The sequence below is a fragment of the Callithrix jacchus genome, chromosome 14 (assembly GCF_049354715.1).
Source record: "Callithrix jacchus isolate 240 chromosome 14, calJac240_pri, whole genome shotgun sequence".
NCBI classification, from domain to species: Eukaryota; Metazoa; Chordata; class Mammalia; order Primates; family Cebidae; genus Callithrix; species Callithrix jacchus.
Genome location: NC_133515.1, coordinates 78,498,372 through 78,512,008, shown reverse-complemented (window position 1 = coordinate 78,512,008; position 13,637 = coordinate 78,498,372). Strand labels below are relative to the sequence as shown.

General features: G+C 38.4%; 1 protein-coding gene across 8 annotated transcripts in view; it reads left to right on the top strand.

The window, feature by feature from the left end:
• CRIM1 (cysteine rich transmembrane BMP regulator 1) overlaps positions 1–13,637 on the top strand; it is a 196,022-nt gene that overhangs the window by 140,352 nt on the left and 42,033 nt on the right. For all 8 annotated transcript variants that reach the window (XM_035272823.3, XM_002757863.7, XM_078349502.1 and 5 more), the window contains one exon: positions 9,628–9,756. In XM_035272823.3, coding sequence (XP_035128714.2) covers positions 9,628–9,756 — 129 coding nt within the window. The remainder of the gene's footprint in view (positions 1–9,627; positions 9,757–13,637) is intronic.

Here is a 13,637-nt window from a genome sequence, read left to right as displayed (position 1 = left end):
AGGGTCAGCCAGACACACAGAATCATTATCTCAACCCACATTGGATTAGCTGATTACTAAGAGATTTCTGTTCTCTTGGAGACATCATAGACATAGTCAAAGTGTAGAACAATGATAACAGACTGCTACTCAGCAAATGTAAAAGGCACCACTGGCCAGTCACTAACAAGCTCCAGAGCTTACCAGACCATATGAAAAGACAGCACAGACCCAGCCACATCTCAGATGCTTTTCATGTTATCAGTGGAGATAGAAAATGCTGCTTAAGTTACAATAGGCAGGGTTCAGAATGCCAAACCAATTGTCATACCATTTATCAGCTGAGCATTTGAGGCCTGTGAAAGGGCTAATAATTCATTAATTAGCCCTTACATGAGACCAGTTATAGCTCTGAGTAGACAGGATCAGCATGACATCAGTAATTACAAGTAACGTTCATGTCACCCCCTACAGTATAGAGAATAGTCTTTTCTTGACAATCTTGTTTGAGCCATATAGGAATATCATGAGGTAGAAATAATGAGTATTCCCATTTTCTAGACTCCCAGAGAGGTCCATCATAGCATATTGGATAATGAGAGAGCAGGGACTTAAGCTAGGTTTTCTGACTCCAAATTCATGACCTTGGCATTACTTCCCAGTAGACCGCCATCTTGAGAAGACGGGATTAGGAAATAAGATGGTGAATATCAAAGGACTTGCTTGATCATTGTGACTTAAATTCAAAAGCCACCCTCACTCCTGGCTCCATCCCCATTACTGAGACCCAGTTACTGTTATTCTGACCTCCGTGGCCTAGCCTTTGATCCCGAGTTCTTCTCATGAGCCTCTAACTGGAATTTTGACATTGCTGTTTGACTTCTGGGAGAGCTGGATCTGTTTTCTGCTTCCACTTGTTCATTCCTGCATCCTCCCACCTAGGGATGTTACTCAACCCAAGAGCCCAACCCACTTTCCCATCCTCTCAGGCTTGACCTCTGCCCATTCTTGTTCACATCCATCCAAATTCGAGGCCCCAGGCCCTAACTTTGGCACTTAAGTCCCCACTGAGTAAATGAGCTGCTCAGCCTCCATCAGTCTGCCAGGCACCAGGATACCATCACCAGCACTTGCGCATTCTGGTCTGCATGCTTCCTTTTCTTTCTCTGATTCTTGTCAGTCTCTAATTAATCCAGTTGTCAGCCTGCCGAGCGCAGTCGGCAAAAGTGCTTGTACTTCATGAAGTAGAAGCTGAGCGCCTGAGGTGAATTAGTGCCTATCTGTTTTCAGGATTATTTTAATAACACTTTTTCGTGTGGCATCATCAAGGAGTGGGGTAGTTCCAAAAGTGAATTCTCCAGATAATTAAAATTCGGGATGTCAGAATTTTCATGAGAGGCCTTCTATAATGTTTTGTGTACTTTTGTACCTTCTTAAGGCAAATATATAGATCATATTTTAACCCATCTCAGAAAACTGGAGTGTCATAACTGAGTAATCTCATTTTGGATGGCTTGGATTTGGGGATTTGCACTCCATTTTCACTGTTACTAAGTGTGTCAGGTTTACAGTAGCCTTCAGATCTGGCTCTATGCTTCAATGGAGCTCATTTATTGTGTACCTCCTATGTGCGGAAGACTGCCCCAGTGATTTGGACCCTAAGACTTACTGTCTAATCCTCTAAAAGTTAGAAAATTAGAGATGCAGGCTCTTAGGGACAATTTTGAGTGGGAACTCTTCTTTGCCAAATAATGAACACTGACTTTAGATGCTTAGATGTCTTTCCCCCACCTTTTTGTTCATTCATTGAGCAATTCTGTAAACCAAACTGTACTAGGTGCTGAGGTTATAAATAGTGAATGAAGTATTGTCCCTAACATGCAGACCCTTCCTCCCTGGTTTTCAGTCATTTCCCAGAAGTCTAGGTTCAGATTACCAAAGTCTAGGTTCAGACCCCCTGACCCACCCTCCAAGTTGTAAATAGCTACTACAATGTGCACACACAGATGACATGCATACCTATTAATATAACATATTATTTCTAGTTAAAGGCTACTGAAATATAATTCCTATGAACATTAGCAATAAAAAGAATAAGAATAAAATGTAAGACAAGTATAAAAGATCTAGATTCTTAGAATCCAGTGATAATTTTGTGAGTTGTCTCAAGCTGGATTCCTGGAAAAAGATACCCCACTCTATATAAAAAAATTTTTTTTAATTTGTCTTTTGTGGTATTTTAATAATCTCATAATCATACTACCATATTTTCCTATTAAATATGAGATTGATAAAGGAAGAAAAATGTTAATATGTCTAACAGCCAAAATTCTTCAGGAAAAGCATGCAAAATTAATACATAGGTCTAAAATAAATATATGATTGCTTCTCTTTCTGGTCACAAAATAATACAAATCTTGGGATTATTTGCACACTATTCGTTTTAAAATAAACTGCTGTGAGATAAGTCCTTCAGAAATTGCAAGGATGTAGGTGTTGTTATGAGAAATGTACAGAGGAAAAAAGGATAACCAAATGTGTAGCAGCCAAAAGAATTTGCAAACTCCAACTGTAAGAGACTTTTTTCCATGACTTAATGAGACTTTCTTGAGTACACATTCATATGCCATGAAAATTCCCACTTCCAGATTAGGGAATTTTTATATCTTCAATTATTTTTTTCTTATTGTCTGCGATAGTAGAGTTTTCCCTCTAGCTTCATTTGGGAAAAATTCATCTTCACTGTACTTCTCTTCCCGAGATGCAATTGTGTTGACAATTTGGTGATTTATTTGAAAGGTGTTCTGACCAGTTACAGGTCACATTTGAAAAGCATCTGTGATAACATAATGACGTATGAAAATATAGCAAGACAGAGTAGCTTTGATGCTGTCTTGGCCAGCCTTATCTCCAGTTTTATGGCCCCGGATAGGAGACCTGATATATTTAGCCATTGAACTGCCATGTAAAGTCAGTGACATTTTGGAATTTTCCTACTCATTGGGTATTCACATTGCTTAGCCAAGTTTAGCCCTCTCCAGCCCCCCAATCCCTACCCAAAATAAAGAAATAAAACTACCTTAAGAAAGAGTGCCTGAATTAAGTCTGAAAAGGAAGTGTAATTGTTCACTTTTGTCTCTCATAATCAAATAAGCAGGCTTGGGAATTTACAGAGAAGAGCTATGTAAAATATGCAAAGCATTATTAAAGCCCAAAAGAAAAAGAAATAAGAGAAAGAAGAGACAGATTGGTATTGTTAGCTTCATTTATCTTATTACTTCTACTTGAATTTTTTTTCACTTATGAAGAAATGTAAGAATGTATCTGTCTTTAAAAAGTACTTTTTATGTAATCCCAGCACTTTGGGAGGCTGAGGTAGGAAGATTGCTTGAAGTCAGGAGTTTGAGACCAGCCTGAGCAATGTAGTGAGACCTAATCTCTTGAAGTCCTGACCTCAGGTGATCCGCCTGCCTTGGCCTCCAAAGTGCTTGGATTACAGGTGAGCCACCACGCCCGACCTGAGACCTAATCTCAAAAAAAAAAAAAAAGAAGAAAAAAAACCCCACTTTTTCTAGGAATTTGCCTACAAAGAGCTTTTTCCAGAAAGACTTTTCTTAGTTTGTGGGTGTGTGTTCGTATGAATGCATAGGCATGAAGGGTGCTGGCAGACAGCTGCTCTCCATAGCCAGGCCCGTAGCTACCCAGAGGGGACAGCACAGTGAGGCCGCAGTCCTAGAGACAATCAGAATCTGAAAACGAGTTAATTACCCCCCTCACAAGACAGTGCTACACACAGACCCAACAGGGATAGCTCTCTATGCCTTCCACAGTCGTACATTTAGAGAGTCACCCACGCATACGCAAGAGCTACTAATTGGCTGTCAGCTTTCACAGGGCTGCTAATCAGAAAGAGTGCTTCATGTATTTCTTAATGGAGATAATTAACATTATTTATGAGAGAGAACTAGCTCATAGTAATCTAACAACCTTGTATGGATTAATTCAAAACCAGAAGTTCAGTGGAGTAATACAGATGAGACAGCAAGTTAAAAGCATCTATTAACATTGTCATTTGAGCTACGTGTACCTGAAGTGTAAAAACCAGTGATTATATTGTTTCAGAAGTGAATTTATATAATCACTATACATTTAAAAATAACTGAGGGTCAAAATATGTTTATTTTATTGTTTTCCCAGAGTTATTGAACTATATGATGTGAGGATAAGACTGATCTAAAAACATTATACCAGCATCTTAAAAGACTGAGTTTCAGCTTCTTACTTCCTTGGTCACTTTTTGGTGAATTTCTCATAAAATGAAATAACAAAAGGCAAAAAAGTAGAAAGCTTACATTTGCCTAAACATTTACAACAGCCGAATAACTGAGTATATATTTATGGTCTAGCACCATGGCCTTTGAGTTAGATTCATGATTTTCATTTTAACTTTATATTTTTCATCAAATTAAATGTGATCCCAGTAGCTTAATTTCCCCATTGAGTAGATAAAATTGCTCCTAGGAAATATGTGAGCATAAATATAAACTACTGATGGTGTTTTTCAATAACTTAGTATCTGAAGCTTTCTATAATTTCTAAAAAATACTAACGTTTTCCTGGAAATACTTTTACTACCAAGGCATCTGTTAGGCTTTTTAGGATATGAAAGAAATAACCCTACATTTTGAATAAATGTAGAATAAAGAATCAGTATGCGTTTATGTTGTTGTTTGTTGTAAGATATGTTCTTTCAAAATGTTGTTATCTAAGACTTGGAATCAGAATTGGTGGCTGAGCATCTGCACTCCTGACACAATCCCAAGGGTTCTTTTAAAAATAGCTCTTCTGGACAGTGTAAGGTGCTTGGAGAGTCTCTAAAAATTGTTCAAGAAAACAGCAGGTTGAGGAGAGTAATGGTTCCCACTCGGATGCTGAGTAGGAAACAGCAAACCATTAGACGTAACAAACACCCATTTGTGTTCTTTATTGCTTTTAGGCTCAAACTGTTTCTAGATTTCTTCTCAACAAGGAAGCCCGTTCAAGGGTTTCCTTTAGAAATAGTTGTAGCCAAAGACAGTGAATTCCTGCTGTTTCAAGCCTTCTTCCTTTGGAGGACATTAAGGTATTTCTTTAATTCCCCAGCTCATTCAATACAAATGAGATAGAATTTCAGGGTGATCCCATAAACAGTACTTCACTGAATTTCCCCTCTCCAAAACCCCACCTTTATGCAAGCATTTCCTCATTCTCCTAAGTGAGGAAATCTAAAACCACTTCCCTCCTCTGAAAGAGGCCTACTAACACATCTTTCCACAGCCAGTTTAAGGGACACAGTTTTCTTTGCTCCAAGGAACAAGTGTCATGTACAGGGATGCATCAGTGCCTCCAGAAATCTTAGCAGGACCTCTGTTCAACCAAATTCTGTTTACCAAACACACTAAAGATAGGGGACCACCATCATCCTTCTAGAAAGGCATGTGCAGGGATGTATCAGTGCCTCCCGAAATCTTAGCAGGACCTCTGTTCAACCAAACTCTGTTTACCAAACACACTAAAGATAGGGGACCACCATCATCCTTCTAGAAAGGCATGTGCAGGGATGCATCAGTGCCTCCAGAAATCTTAGCAGGACCTCTGTTCAGCTGAACTCTGTTTACCAAACACACCAAAGATAGGGGACCACCATCATCTCTAGAAAGGCATGTACTCTCTGACACGCAATTTCAGTGCCATACCCCATGTAATATAGGAGCATAGAAATGTAGGATTTATATGAGAATCTTCTAGTCTGCAGGCCCAAGACCTGACAGATATTTTCCATATTCAAAGCACTGTTGCATAGACTAAACAACAATTCCTGAAGAACAAATTTTAGGATGCTCTTTTAGACAAGCAGAATGTATATTTCACATACTTTGCCAACACTCCCACAAGCTTTTTCATTTTTTTGGATGAGAAACAGTCATAGTGAGATATCATGATTCCACATTCTTTAAAATCACCTCTTCTACCAAGAACGCTGTTGGCTAAAAGCTATGTTAAGAACCTGACCAGCTCTTGGTCATTATTCTTTAAGAACTGTAAATATAATATTGATTTGAAATGCTTTAATTCAGGATGGTGTCAGATGCTTCTCACTTTGGAGTTGATTATTTAGCATAAGAAATTGAATCTCAGTTGTCTCATGGCACTTGTTTCTCACAAAATTGCCCTGACATTAGTAATAGGACCAATTCTGAGATTATATATTAATATATTGGACTGGAAGCAAACTCTCAGGCATCTTTAACAATAATGTGAGATTTTTTTCTAGATAATTTATTAATAAGTAGATAGTCTGTGTACTCACAGGTCATATTTTTGTTGTAATGTTGTTCTCACAGAAATCTAACTCTCTAGATACGGCCTCACATGGTAGGAAACCAAGCACTCAAATGTTGGGAGAATAGCGAAAGGCATAGAATGTAATGTATGACTTCAGTTGAAATGCCAGGAGACAACTAGTTTGCCTGCAAATGTGTTTATTACAACTCAGCGGTTGCTCCAATGACATAGGATATTAGCATTAAGGACTCAAGAAACATGCGTTACCACCCAGAAAAAACCTTTAAAATTTGTTCCAGTTTGTATCTGAGTAGTAAAATGAGTTGTATTTTTTTAATGTAATAAAATGAGATGCCAAGCATTCTAATGTCTTTGTAAGAAAACCTAGACTTCTAGCTGTGTTTAACATATCGCAGTGACTATTGTTGGGTTCAGCCTAATCTATCAAGGGGAAATTGAATAGTTCCAAAGTAAATTTAAAGTTTTCATGAATAAAAGATTTTGTTGGATTTTTTCTTTGTTTAATGTTAAATATTGAGGGTGTAAAAATTTGAAATGACTATACTTCCCAGTTTCTTTCATCTAATATAGGTCATAAGTGGGAAAATATTAATTTTAGAGGTACAAAGTGATTTTTTTGCTTTTTGCATGCTATAGCATTGAGGCTTGGAAGGTATCCCATAGGACTTGTTTTACCTGAAATATTTAACACACGCATTGTAGGACCAGGACATACTGAACAGCCCTTTTATGCATTTGTATTTGTTCAAGTGAACAAAACCTGTTATGCTGAATATTTTAGGAAAACATATTGAACATATTTCCTCTCCTGAAGAAATGTATATTAGATGTACATCTGTGACTGTCTACCTAACTGTTAAAGCCATTTGAATAGATTGGCTTCTGTGACTGATACGGGGCTGCCCAAGTCAGCGTTGTGCTTCTGATCCTCAGACAACCCAGTCTATTTGTTCCTTTAATCATAATATATACAAAAAAAAAAAAAACCACACACACACACACACACAGCACGTGTGTCACTACTGAGAGCAAATAGCATTTAGAGGTGGAAGGTCATCTTTCTAAAAGTTAGACAGTGGATTCTCTAAGCAAATCCCTAAAATCCACTCTGCTAAAATTCCATGCTACTCTATGATGATTATGCATTTTCAACATACAGTTTTCCATAGTATATTTTCTGAAGGCAAAATTTTCTCATAAATTTCACATCTTAAATGTCAGTAAAAAATAGAAGATTTTGGTGTGTGTAGATATGCTTAAGACATTTCTTTACCTATAAGCTGTCTATAAAAGCGGTGTGCACAGAGTTCAGAATTCATCCCTCATCCTTGCCCTAATCACTCTAGAGCATACAAGTCCTTCCTCACTGGGATAGACTGTGGTAGGTTTACTTAAACTTGATACATGTCTTATGCTCTCTCTTACATTTGTGGTTAGCATGATTGTGACAAAACATTGGCAGTCTTGAGCTGAAGATGGGAATAGAATCATTGTTTTGGATAGCTAGTAAAAGTAGTGATAAAAGAAAGACTAATAAGTTTGAAAATTAAGATGTTTGTAGTAAATTTTAAGGCAATGGAGGGGAGCAGCAGTACTGCATCTAATTCAGGATATCTTAAAACAACTAAACTTCAGTTACTTTTTGATGTTTACAGTTATCTGTCAGAAAGAATACGTTGGTTATTGAAGGAAATTAGAAACTATAGCAGTGAAAAGTTTATTTAAAAATTTCAGTAAGATGCTATTCAAACCATATGTTGTAATAAAAATAGAGAATGTGCTATATTCACTTCATACATATTTTTACTGGGAAAATGCTGATCTAAGCATCTCTTTAATAAGTCATTGCCTGCTACCTGTGAAGAACTGCATCACTGTTCCCTTTTAGAAGATGGATAAAAATTTAGAACTCTTGATCTTAGTTAGCAGTGGCAGCTAAAACACTTATTTTGATCTCTTTCCTGGTAACAGGAGATGAAACTTGAGAAGACAGTGTGGACTAATGGATAGAGTGTTGGACAGGAGATTAGGAACCTCTGTTCTGTTCTATTCCCAGCCTGCTACTGGGTTGCTATGTAAACTCAGATAAGCCAGTTACCCCCTCTGCACCTCATATTTTCCATCTGTGAAAATGTAGATAGAGACTTTCTGTACTTAGCTCTTTCACAAAGATATTGTGAGCAACAGCTTACTTTGAAGATGTTAGTGTGTTTTGGTTGAGAAGATGTTCCATAAATATGTCAGTGCCTCTGTTCCCTTTGGCAACAGCAACCTCACAACCTGGCATTATGTAAACTGTCCCTTATTAAGAAACAGTTACTGTTACCACAGATTTTGTGTTATACAGAAGCTGAGAGTGTGACTGGAGTCAGACTGCCTAGGTTTCAATCTTGGTTCCCCCACAAACTAATGCTGTAACCATGGGCAAGTCAGTGTGCTAGATTTCCTCATCTGTAAAGAGAGGATAATAGCACCCACCTCACTGGAATATGGTGAAGCTGGAAGGCATTTGTGAACAGCACTTTAAACCTCATATAAACACAAAATATGCCTTATGTAAGTATATGTAGTTACTGTCATTCCCCAAAGCAAGTCTTTATCAATATGGCAGGTAAGGTAAAGCATCTCCTCTGGTCTTGCTTTGTTTTGTGCCCTTCTTCCCAGCATGACTGCTCACTCACCTGAACGCTTGTATCTCCTCTGCCACTCTCACAAGTCTCTGTGCCCTGAGGATAAGTGTGTAGTTATCTGTCATATCAGCTATCATAAGTAAGGGAGTGTCACATAAAAGATAAAAGAAATCCAGGTGTTTTAAACTAGCTTCAAAAACTCATTTATTAATTGGAAAAAAAATGGTAAGAGATTTCAGAAGTATTACAGAATGAGAGTGAGATAACTGATAGTTGATAGCTGTGTCCTGATTAGTATAAAAAATAAACTCAGAAAACATCAGAAAGAAATAGAAGAGCAGTTAACAATTTAAATGGAGTTTGTTTTAACCTCTCTCGTCTGCTTCCAGTAGCGGTGACCATCAGAGAAGAATTGTAGAATTATGTGGCAGTACCAAAAACTGCATGAATTGCTCAAACACAAAGAAGTACAGTGTTCACATTTTCAAAAATATGAATACAAATATATCTGTTTCGGGGTTAAAGATATTACTAGAGCATAAAAGTGTGGGATTCGATAACAATTGTTGATTAGATTTTTGTAACATTATGGTGTGGGATTTCAAAAATTGAATAGCGTCTAGGAGGTGAGCATATGTTTCATTGATCTTTTTTTTTATCTTTTTATTATTAGAACCAACCATCATCACAATTGATCCACCTGCATGTGGGGAGTTATCAAACTGCACTCTGACAGGGAAGGACTGCATTAATGGTTTCAAACGTGATCACAATGGTTGTCGGACCTGTCAATGCATAAACAGTGAGTAGACAGGAGAATGTATGTTTTTTCTGAGGTCTAATATGATACTGTCAAAGCATATTACGTGATTGAATATCTTTTTCACTCCTGTTCAGACATTCTCTGGACAACCTGACAAAAGGGGGAATAAAATTATTTTTAACACAAATACATAGTCGTTTGGGAGAAAAGAACTGCTTCTTTATTGTGGCTTTTGTCTCTGTTTCCTTGATGTGCAGTTGCATCAGGAGTGCAACCCAGAGTGCATCCTTCCAGCCGCAAAGGCTCTTTATTTAGTACCCTTGCTGGGTTCATCCAGTGACACAGAGGTCACCCACACATACAGTGTCACATTCCGCATGTGACAGCCATTATCCTTTGTGTTTCACTTTGTTGACCCCAGCGCTGCCTCCATGTAGATTCCAGTCGTGTCCAGGCCTTGCCTCTAAAACTAGATAGAGTATATTGCATTTCTTCCAGAAAAAAATAAAATAATACACACACACACACACACACACACACACACACACATTTTGAATTCCCCTAATTCTACCATATAAACATTCTCATTCCCCTTGGCCATTCGTTAGGTGACAGTTTCTAGAACTTTCTGGATCTTTTCCATCCTTTGCCACACAAGATATCATTGTCCTTACATAAAACGTGGTCCGCAATCAAGATACTCCAGAACGGCCAGGCACAGTGGCTCACACCTCTAAATTCAGCACTTTGGTAGGCCACGGCTGGCGGATCACTGGAGCGCAGGAGTTCAAGACCAGTCTGGCAATATGGCAAGATCCCCATCTCTACCAAAAATACAAAATAATAGCTGGGTGTGGTGGTGTGTGCCTGTCATCCCAGCTACTCAGGAGGCTGAGGTGGGAGAATCACTTGAGCCTGTGGGCGGGTGAGGTGAAGATCGCAGTGAGCTGAGATTGCATTACTGCACTCCAGCCTGGGCGACAGCACAAGACACTATCTCAAAAAGCAAAAGGTACTCCAGAATTTGATCTCCAGGGTGCAGTGCTACTATGTGGCCTAAGTTTGCATTAGCTCCTTGAATTGCATGTCTTTGGCTGATAGTGAGGTTATAAGTACCTAAAAACACTACGAACTTTTTTTACATCACCTGCTGTTAGGTGGTTCTTATCTGTTCTATAATAGAACGTTTAAATTTTTTTTAATGATATAAATACCCAGCCAAATATAAAAAGAGATTATCCTGATCATTTTAAACCATTTCTAACTAGTTGGGCTATTTTTGAATCTTGATAATGTGATCTTATACTTTATGCCACCCAGCTTATATTAAGTAAGCATAACTTACATGTCCTCATCTAAATCCCTGAATTAAAATAAACTGCACAGAACCAAGGACAAAGACCTGCAGAATGATGTTGAACATAGCCAATCACTCCTTGAGTAGAGTTATTTAGCTGACAGCACATATCTCCACAGAAAATCTTGAAAAACACTTGTCCCGTATCTTGTCTGAAATCAAAATACGTTACAAAATACATCAGAGCATTCCTTTGCTGGAAACCCTGTTTTTAAAATGAACTGAAGTTATAGGGGCCTGGCTTGTTTTTCCAGAATCTGTGCTGGCTCCTGGTACTCAAGTGGTTTATTTGCGTAAATGTCACAGATCATATATTTAATAATTATTTCTGAAGAATCTTCAGTTGTGAATGTCAAGTTGTGTAGTTTTTAGAACACTTTGTCCCTTTTGGTTTGACATTTGACCTATTTTCTTAAATCTCTTTGTGTTCTCTTCGATCTCTCTCAAATGTAATAGTGGTTCTGTAATAAGCCTTTTTTCCGTGGGCCTGTGAGTATAATTACCATGGCTCAGAGGCTTGGACTTAATGTAGATAGATGTTCACGTTCTGATTTATCAATTATCTCAGGCTTTAACATTCCACTTAATCTTAATCATTTGTCACTTATGTAAAAATATTTTTGAAGAAGAAGATACAAAATAGGAGTTAAGTCAATCTCTTTTCTCAGCTACATCACACTATCTGCACAGTGTAGTTAGTGCTAAAACTGAGTTTATAAAACTCTTGTTGGCCAGGCGTGGTGGCTCACGCCTATAATCCCAGCACTTGGGAGGTTAAGGTGGATGGATTGCTTGACTTCAGGAGTTTGAAACCAGCTTTGGGCAACATGGCAAAACCCCACCTCTACAAAAAATACAAAAATTAGCCAGGCATGATAGTGAGGGCCTGTAGTTCCAGCTACTTCGGAGTCTAAAATGGGGAGATCTCTTGAGCTCGGGAAGTTGAGGCTGCAGTTAGCTGTGATTGTGCCACTGCACTCCAGCCTGGGTGACAGAGCAAGACCCTGTTTCAAAAAACAAACAAACAAAAAAACCTCTAGTTGAGCTTATAGTTATTGCCATCTTTTAAATTTCCTATAAGCCTCTACTCGTTGGGGTGTGTCCTGCCTTCCTACACTTGATTCTGTTGGGGGAAGGGACAGTCCCTGTTGCACACATGCCTTTTATACCTCCCTTTAGAAAGCCATGTTCGCTGGAGTTGCCTGGGCAGCCTGTGTTTTCTCAAATGGCCAACCTTGTTTTTTTAACACCAAGATAATTGGTGATTGTCATGAAGTGTTTATATTTTAATCCTTCTAATACCTCTTACATTAAGAAAGCTACATCTTTCTTAACATGGGATCATATATATTAATCCATTTTTCTCTGAGTTTTTAAAAACTAAAAATACAGATCTCATTGTGTCCAGTCACATCACCTACCACTTGCACCTGGGGTTTGCTGTTAGGAAATCTCGGCCACCTGCTCATGCTTATGTACGACTTTGGTCACTTCACACAAAATCTTTCATCATTAAATTCAAAGAAGCAATTTTCCTCAACTGCCTTTGAAAGAAGTCACAATATGTCGCTGCCATTTGGCAAGTTGAGACTATGAGGAAGATGCATACTTATACTGTCTTTAGGTTAGTGTTTTGTTCAGCGTTTCAAAAGAACATCCATGTGTGCTGCCTGAGTGCACCTCCATTTCATTCACATTTAGGAAGAAACATGTACAAGAGGAGACCTGCTTTACAAATTTTTATTTTATAAGAATTTGTATTTATTTTCCAACTCTCTTATTCCAGTCCAGGGTTGAGGGTGGCGCACGCGCGCGCATACACATACACACACACACCCCACACTTGGCTTAGGACCATGTAGACACCCCACTTCACCTAATGTGCACATCTTTGGGATGTGAGAGTAGCCAGAGAAAACCCACACAGCATGGCGAGAGCATCCCGTCTCCACACAGAGTGAGCCGAGAATTGATTTTTATTCCCCTCATTAAAGTTATGACACAGTGATGCTGAACAAACCATTGCTATTTGAGGACCTGCTGTACTACAGCAAAGAAGTATGCACACTTGTCTAAGGGACATCACCACAGCGTGTTCTACATGGGAGTTACATTGTATTTATATATAATAAAGAATGAATGCCCCCCTCCCCATAGTTGTGTCACATTTTGAGCATAGGCGCAAACATTTCTTTTTTTCCAGAATGAACAGAGCGTTTACTACATAGTTGCTATTGATCGGCCATGCTGTACAGCCCTGTGCTTTGCCATTATTCATCACTTTCTCTTCAATAGTAACTTCCCCCCATGGATTCAAAAGCATTTTTAGATCACAGTCAAGTCATAATGCTGAAAAATTATGAACATAAAGCCACCTTTTTCTCCATGGTTGCCTCAAGTGATGTACTAAAGCTTTATAAACAAACGTATAAACCCCTACCCTTCTATGAATACTGTTTTTCTCATCTCTGTTCTGCTCTTTATGTTTTTATGTTTATTTTTTAGACACAGGTTCTTGCTCTGTCTCCCAGGCAGTGGCACAATCATAGATTTCACTGCAGCC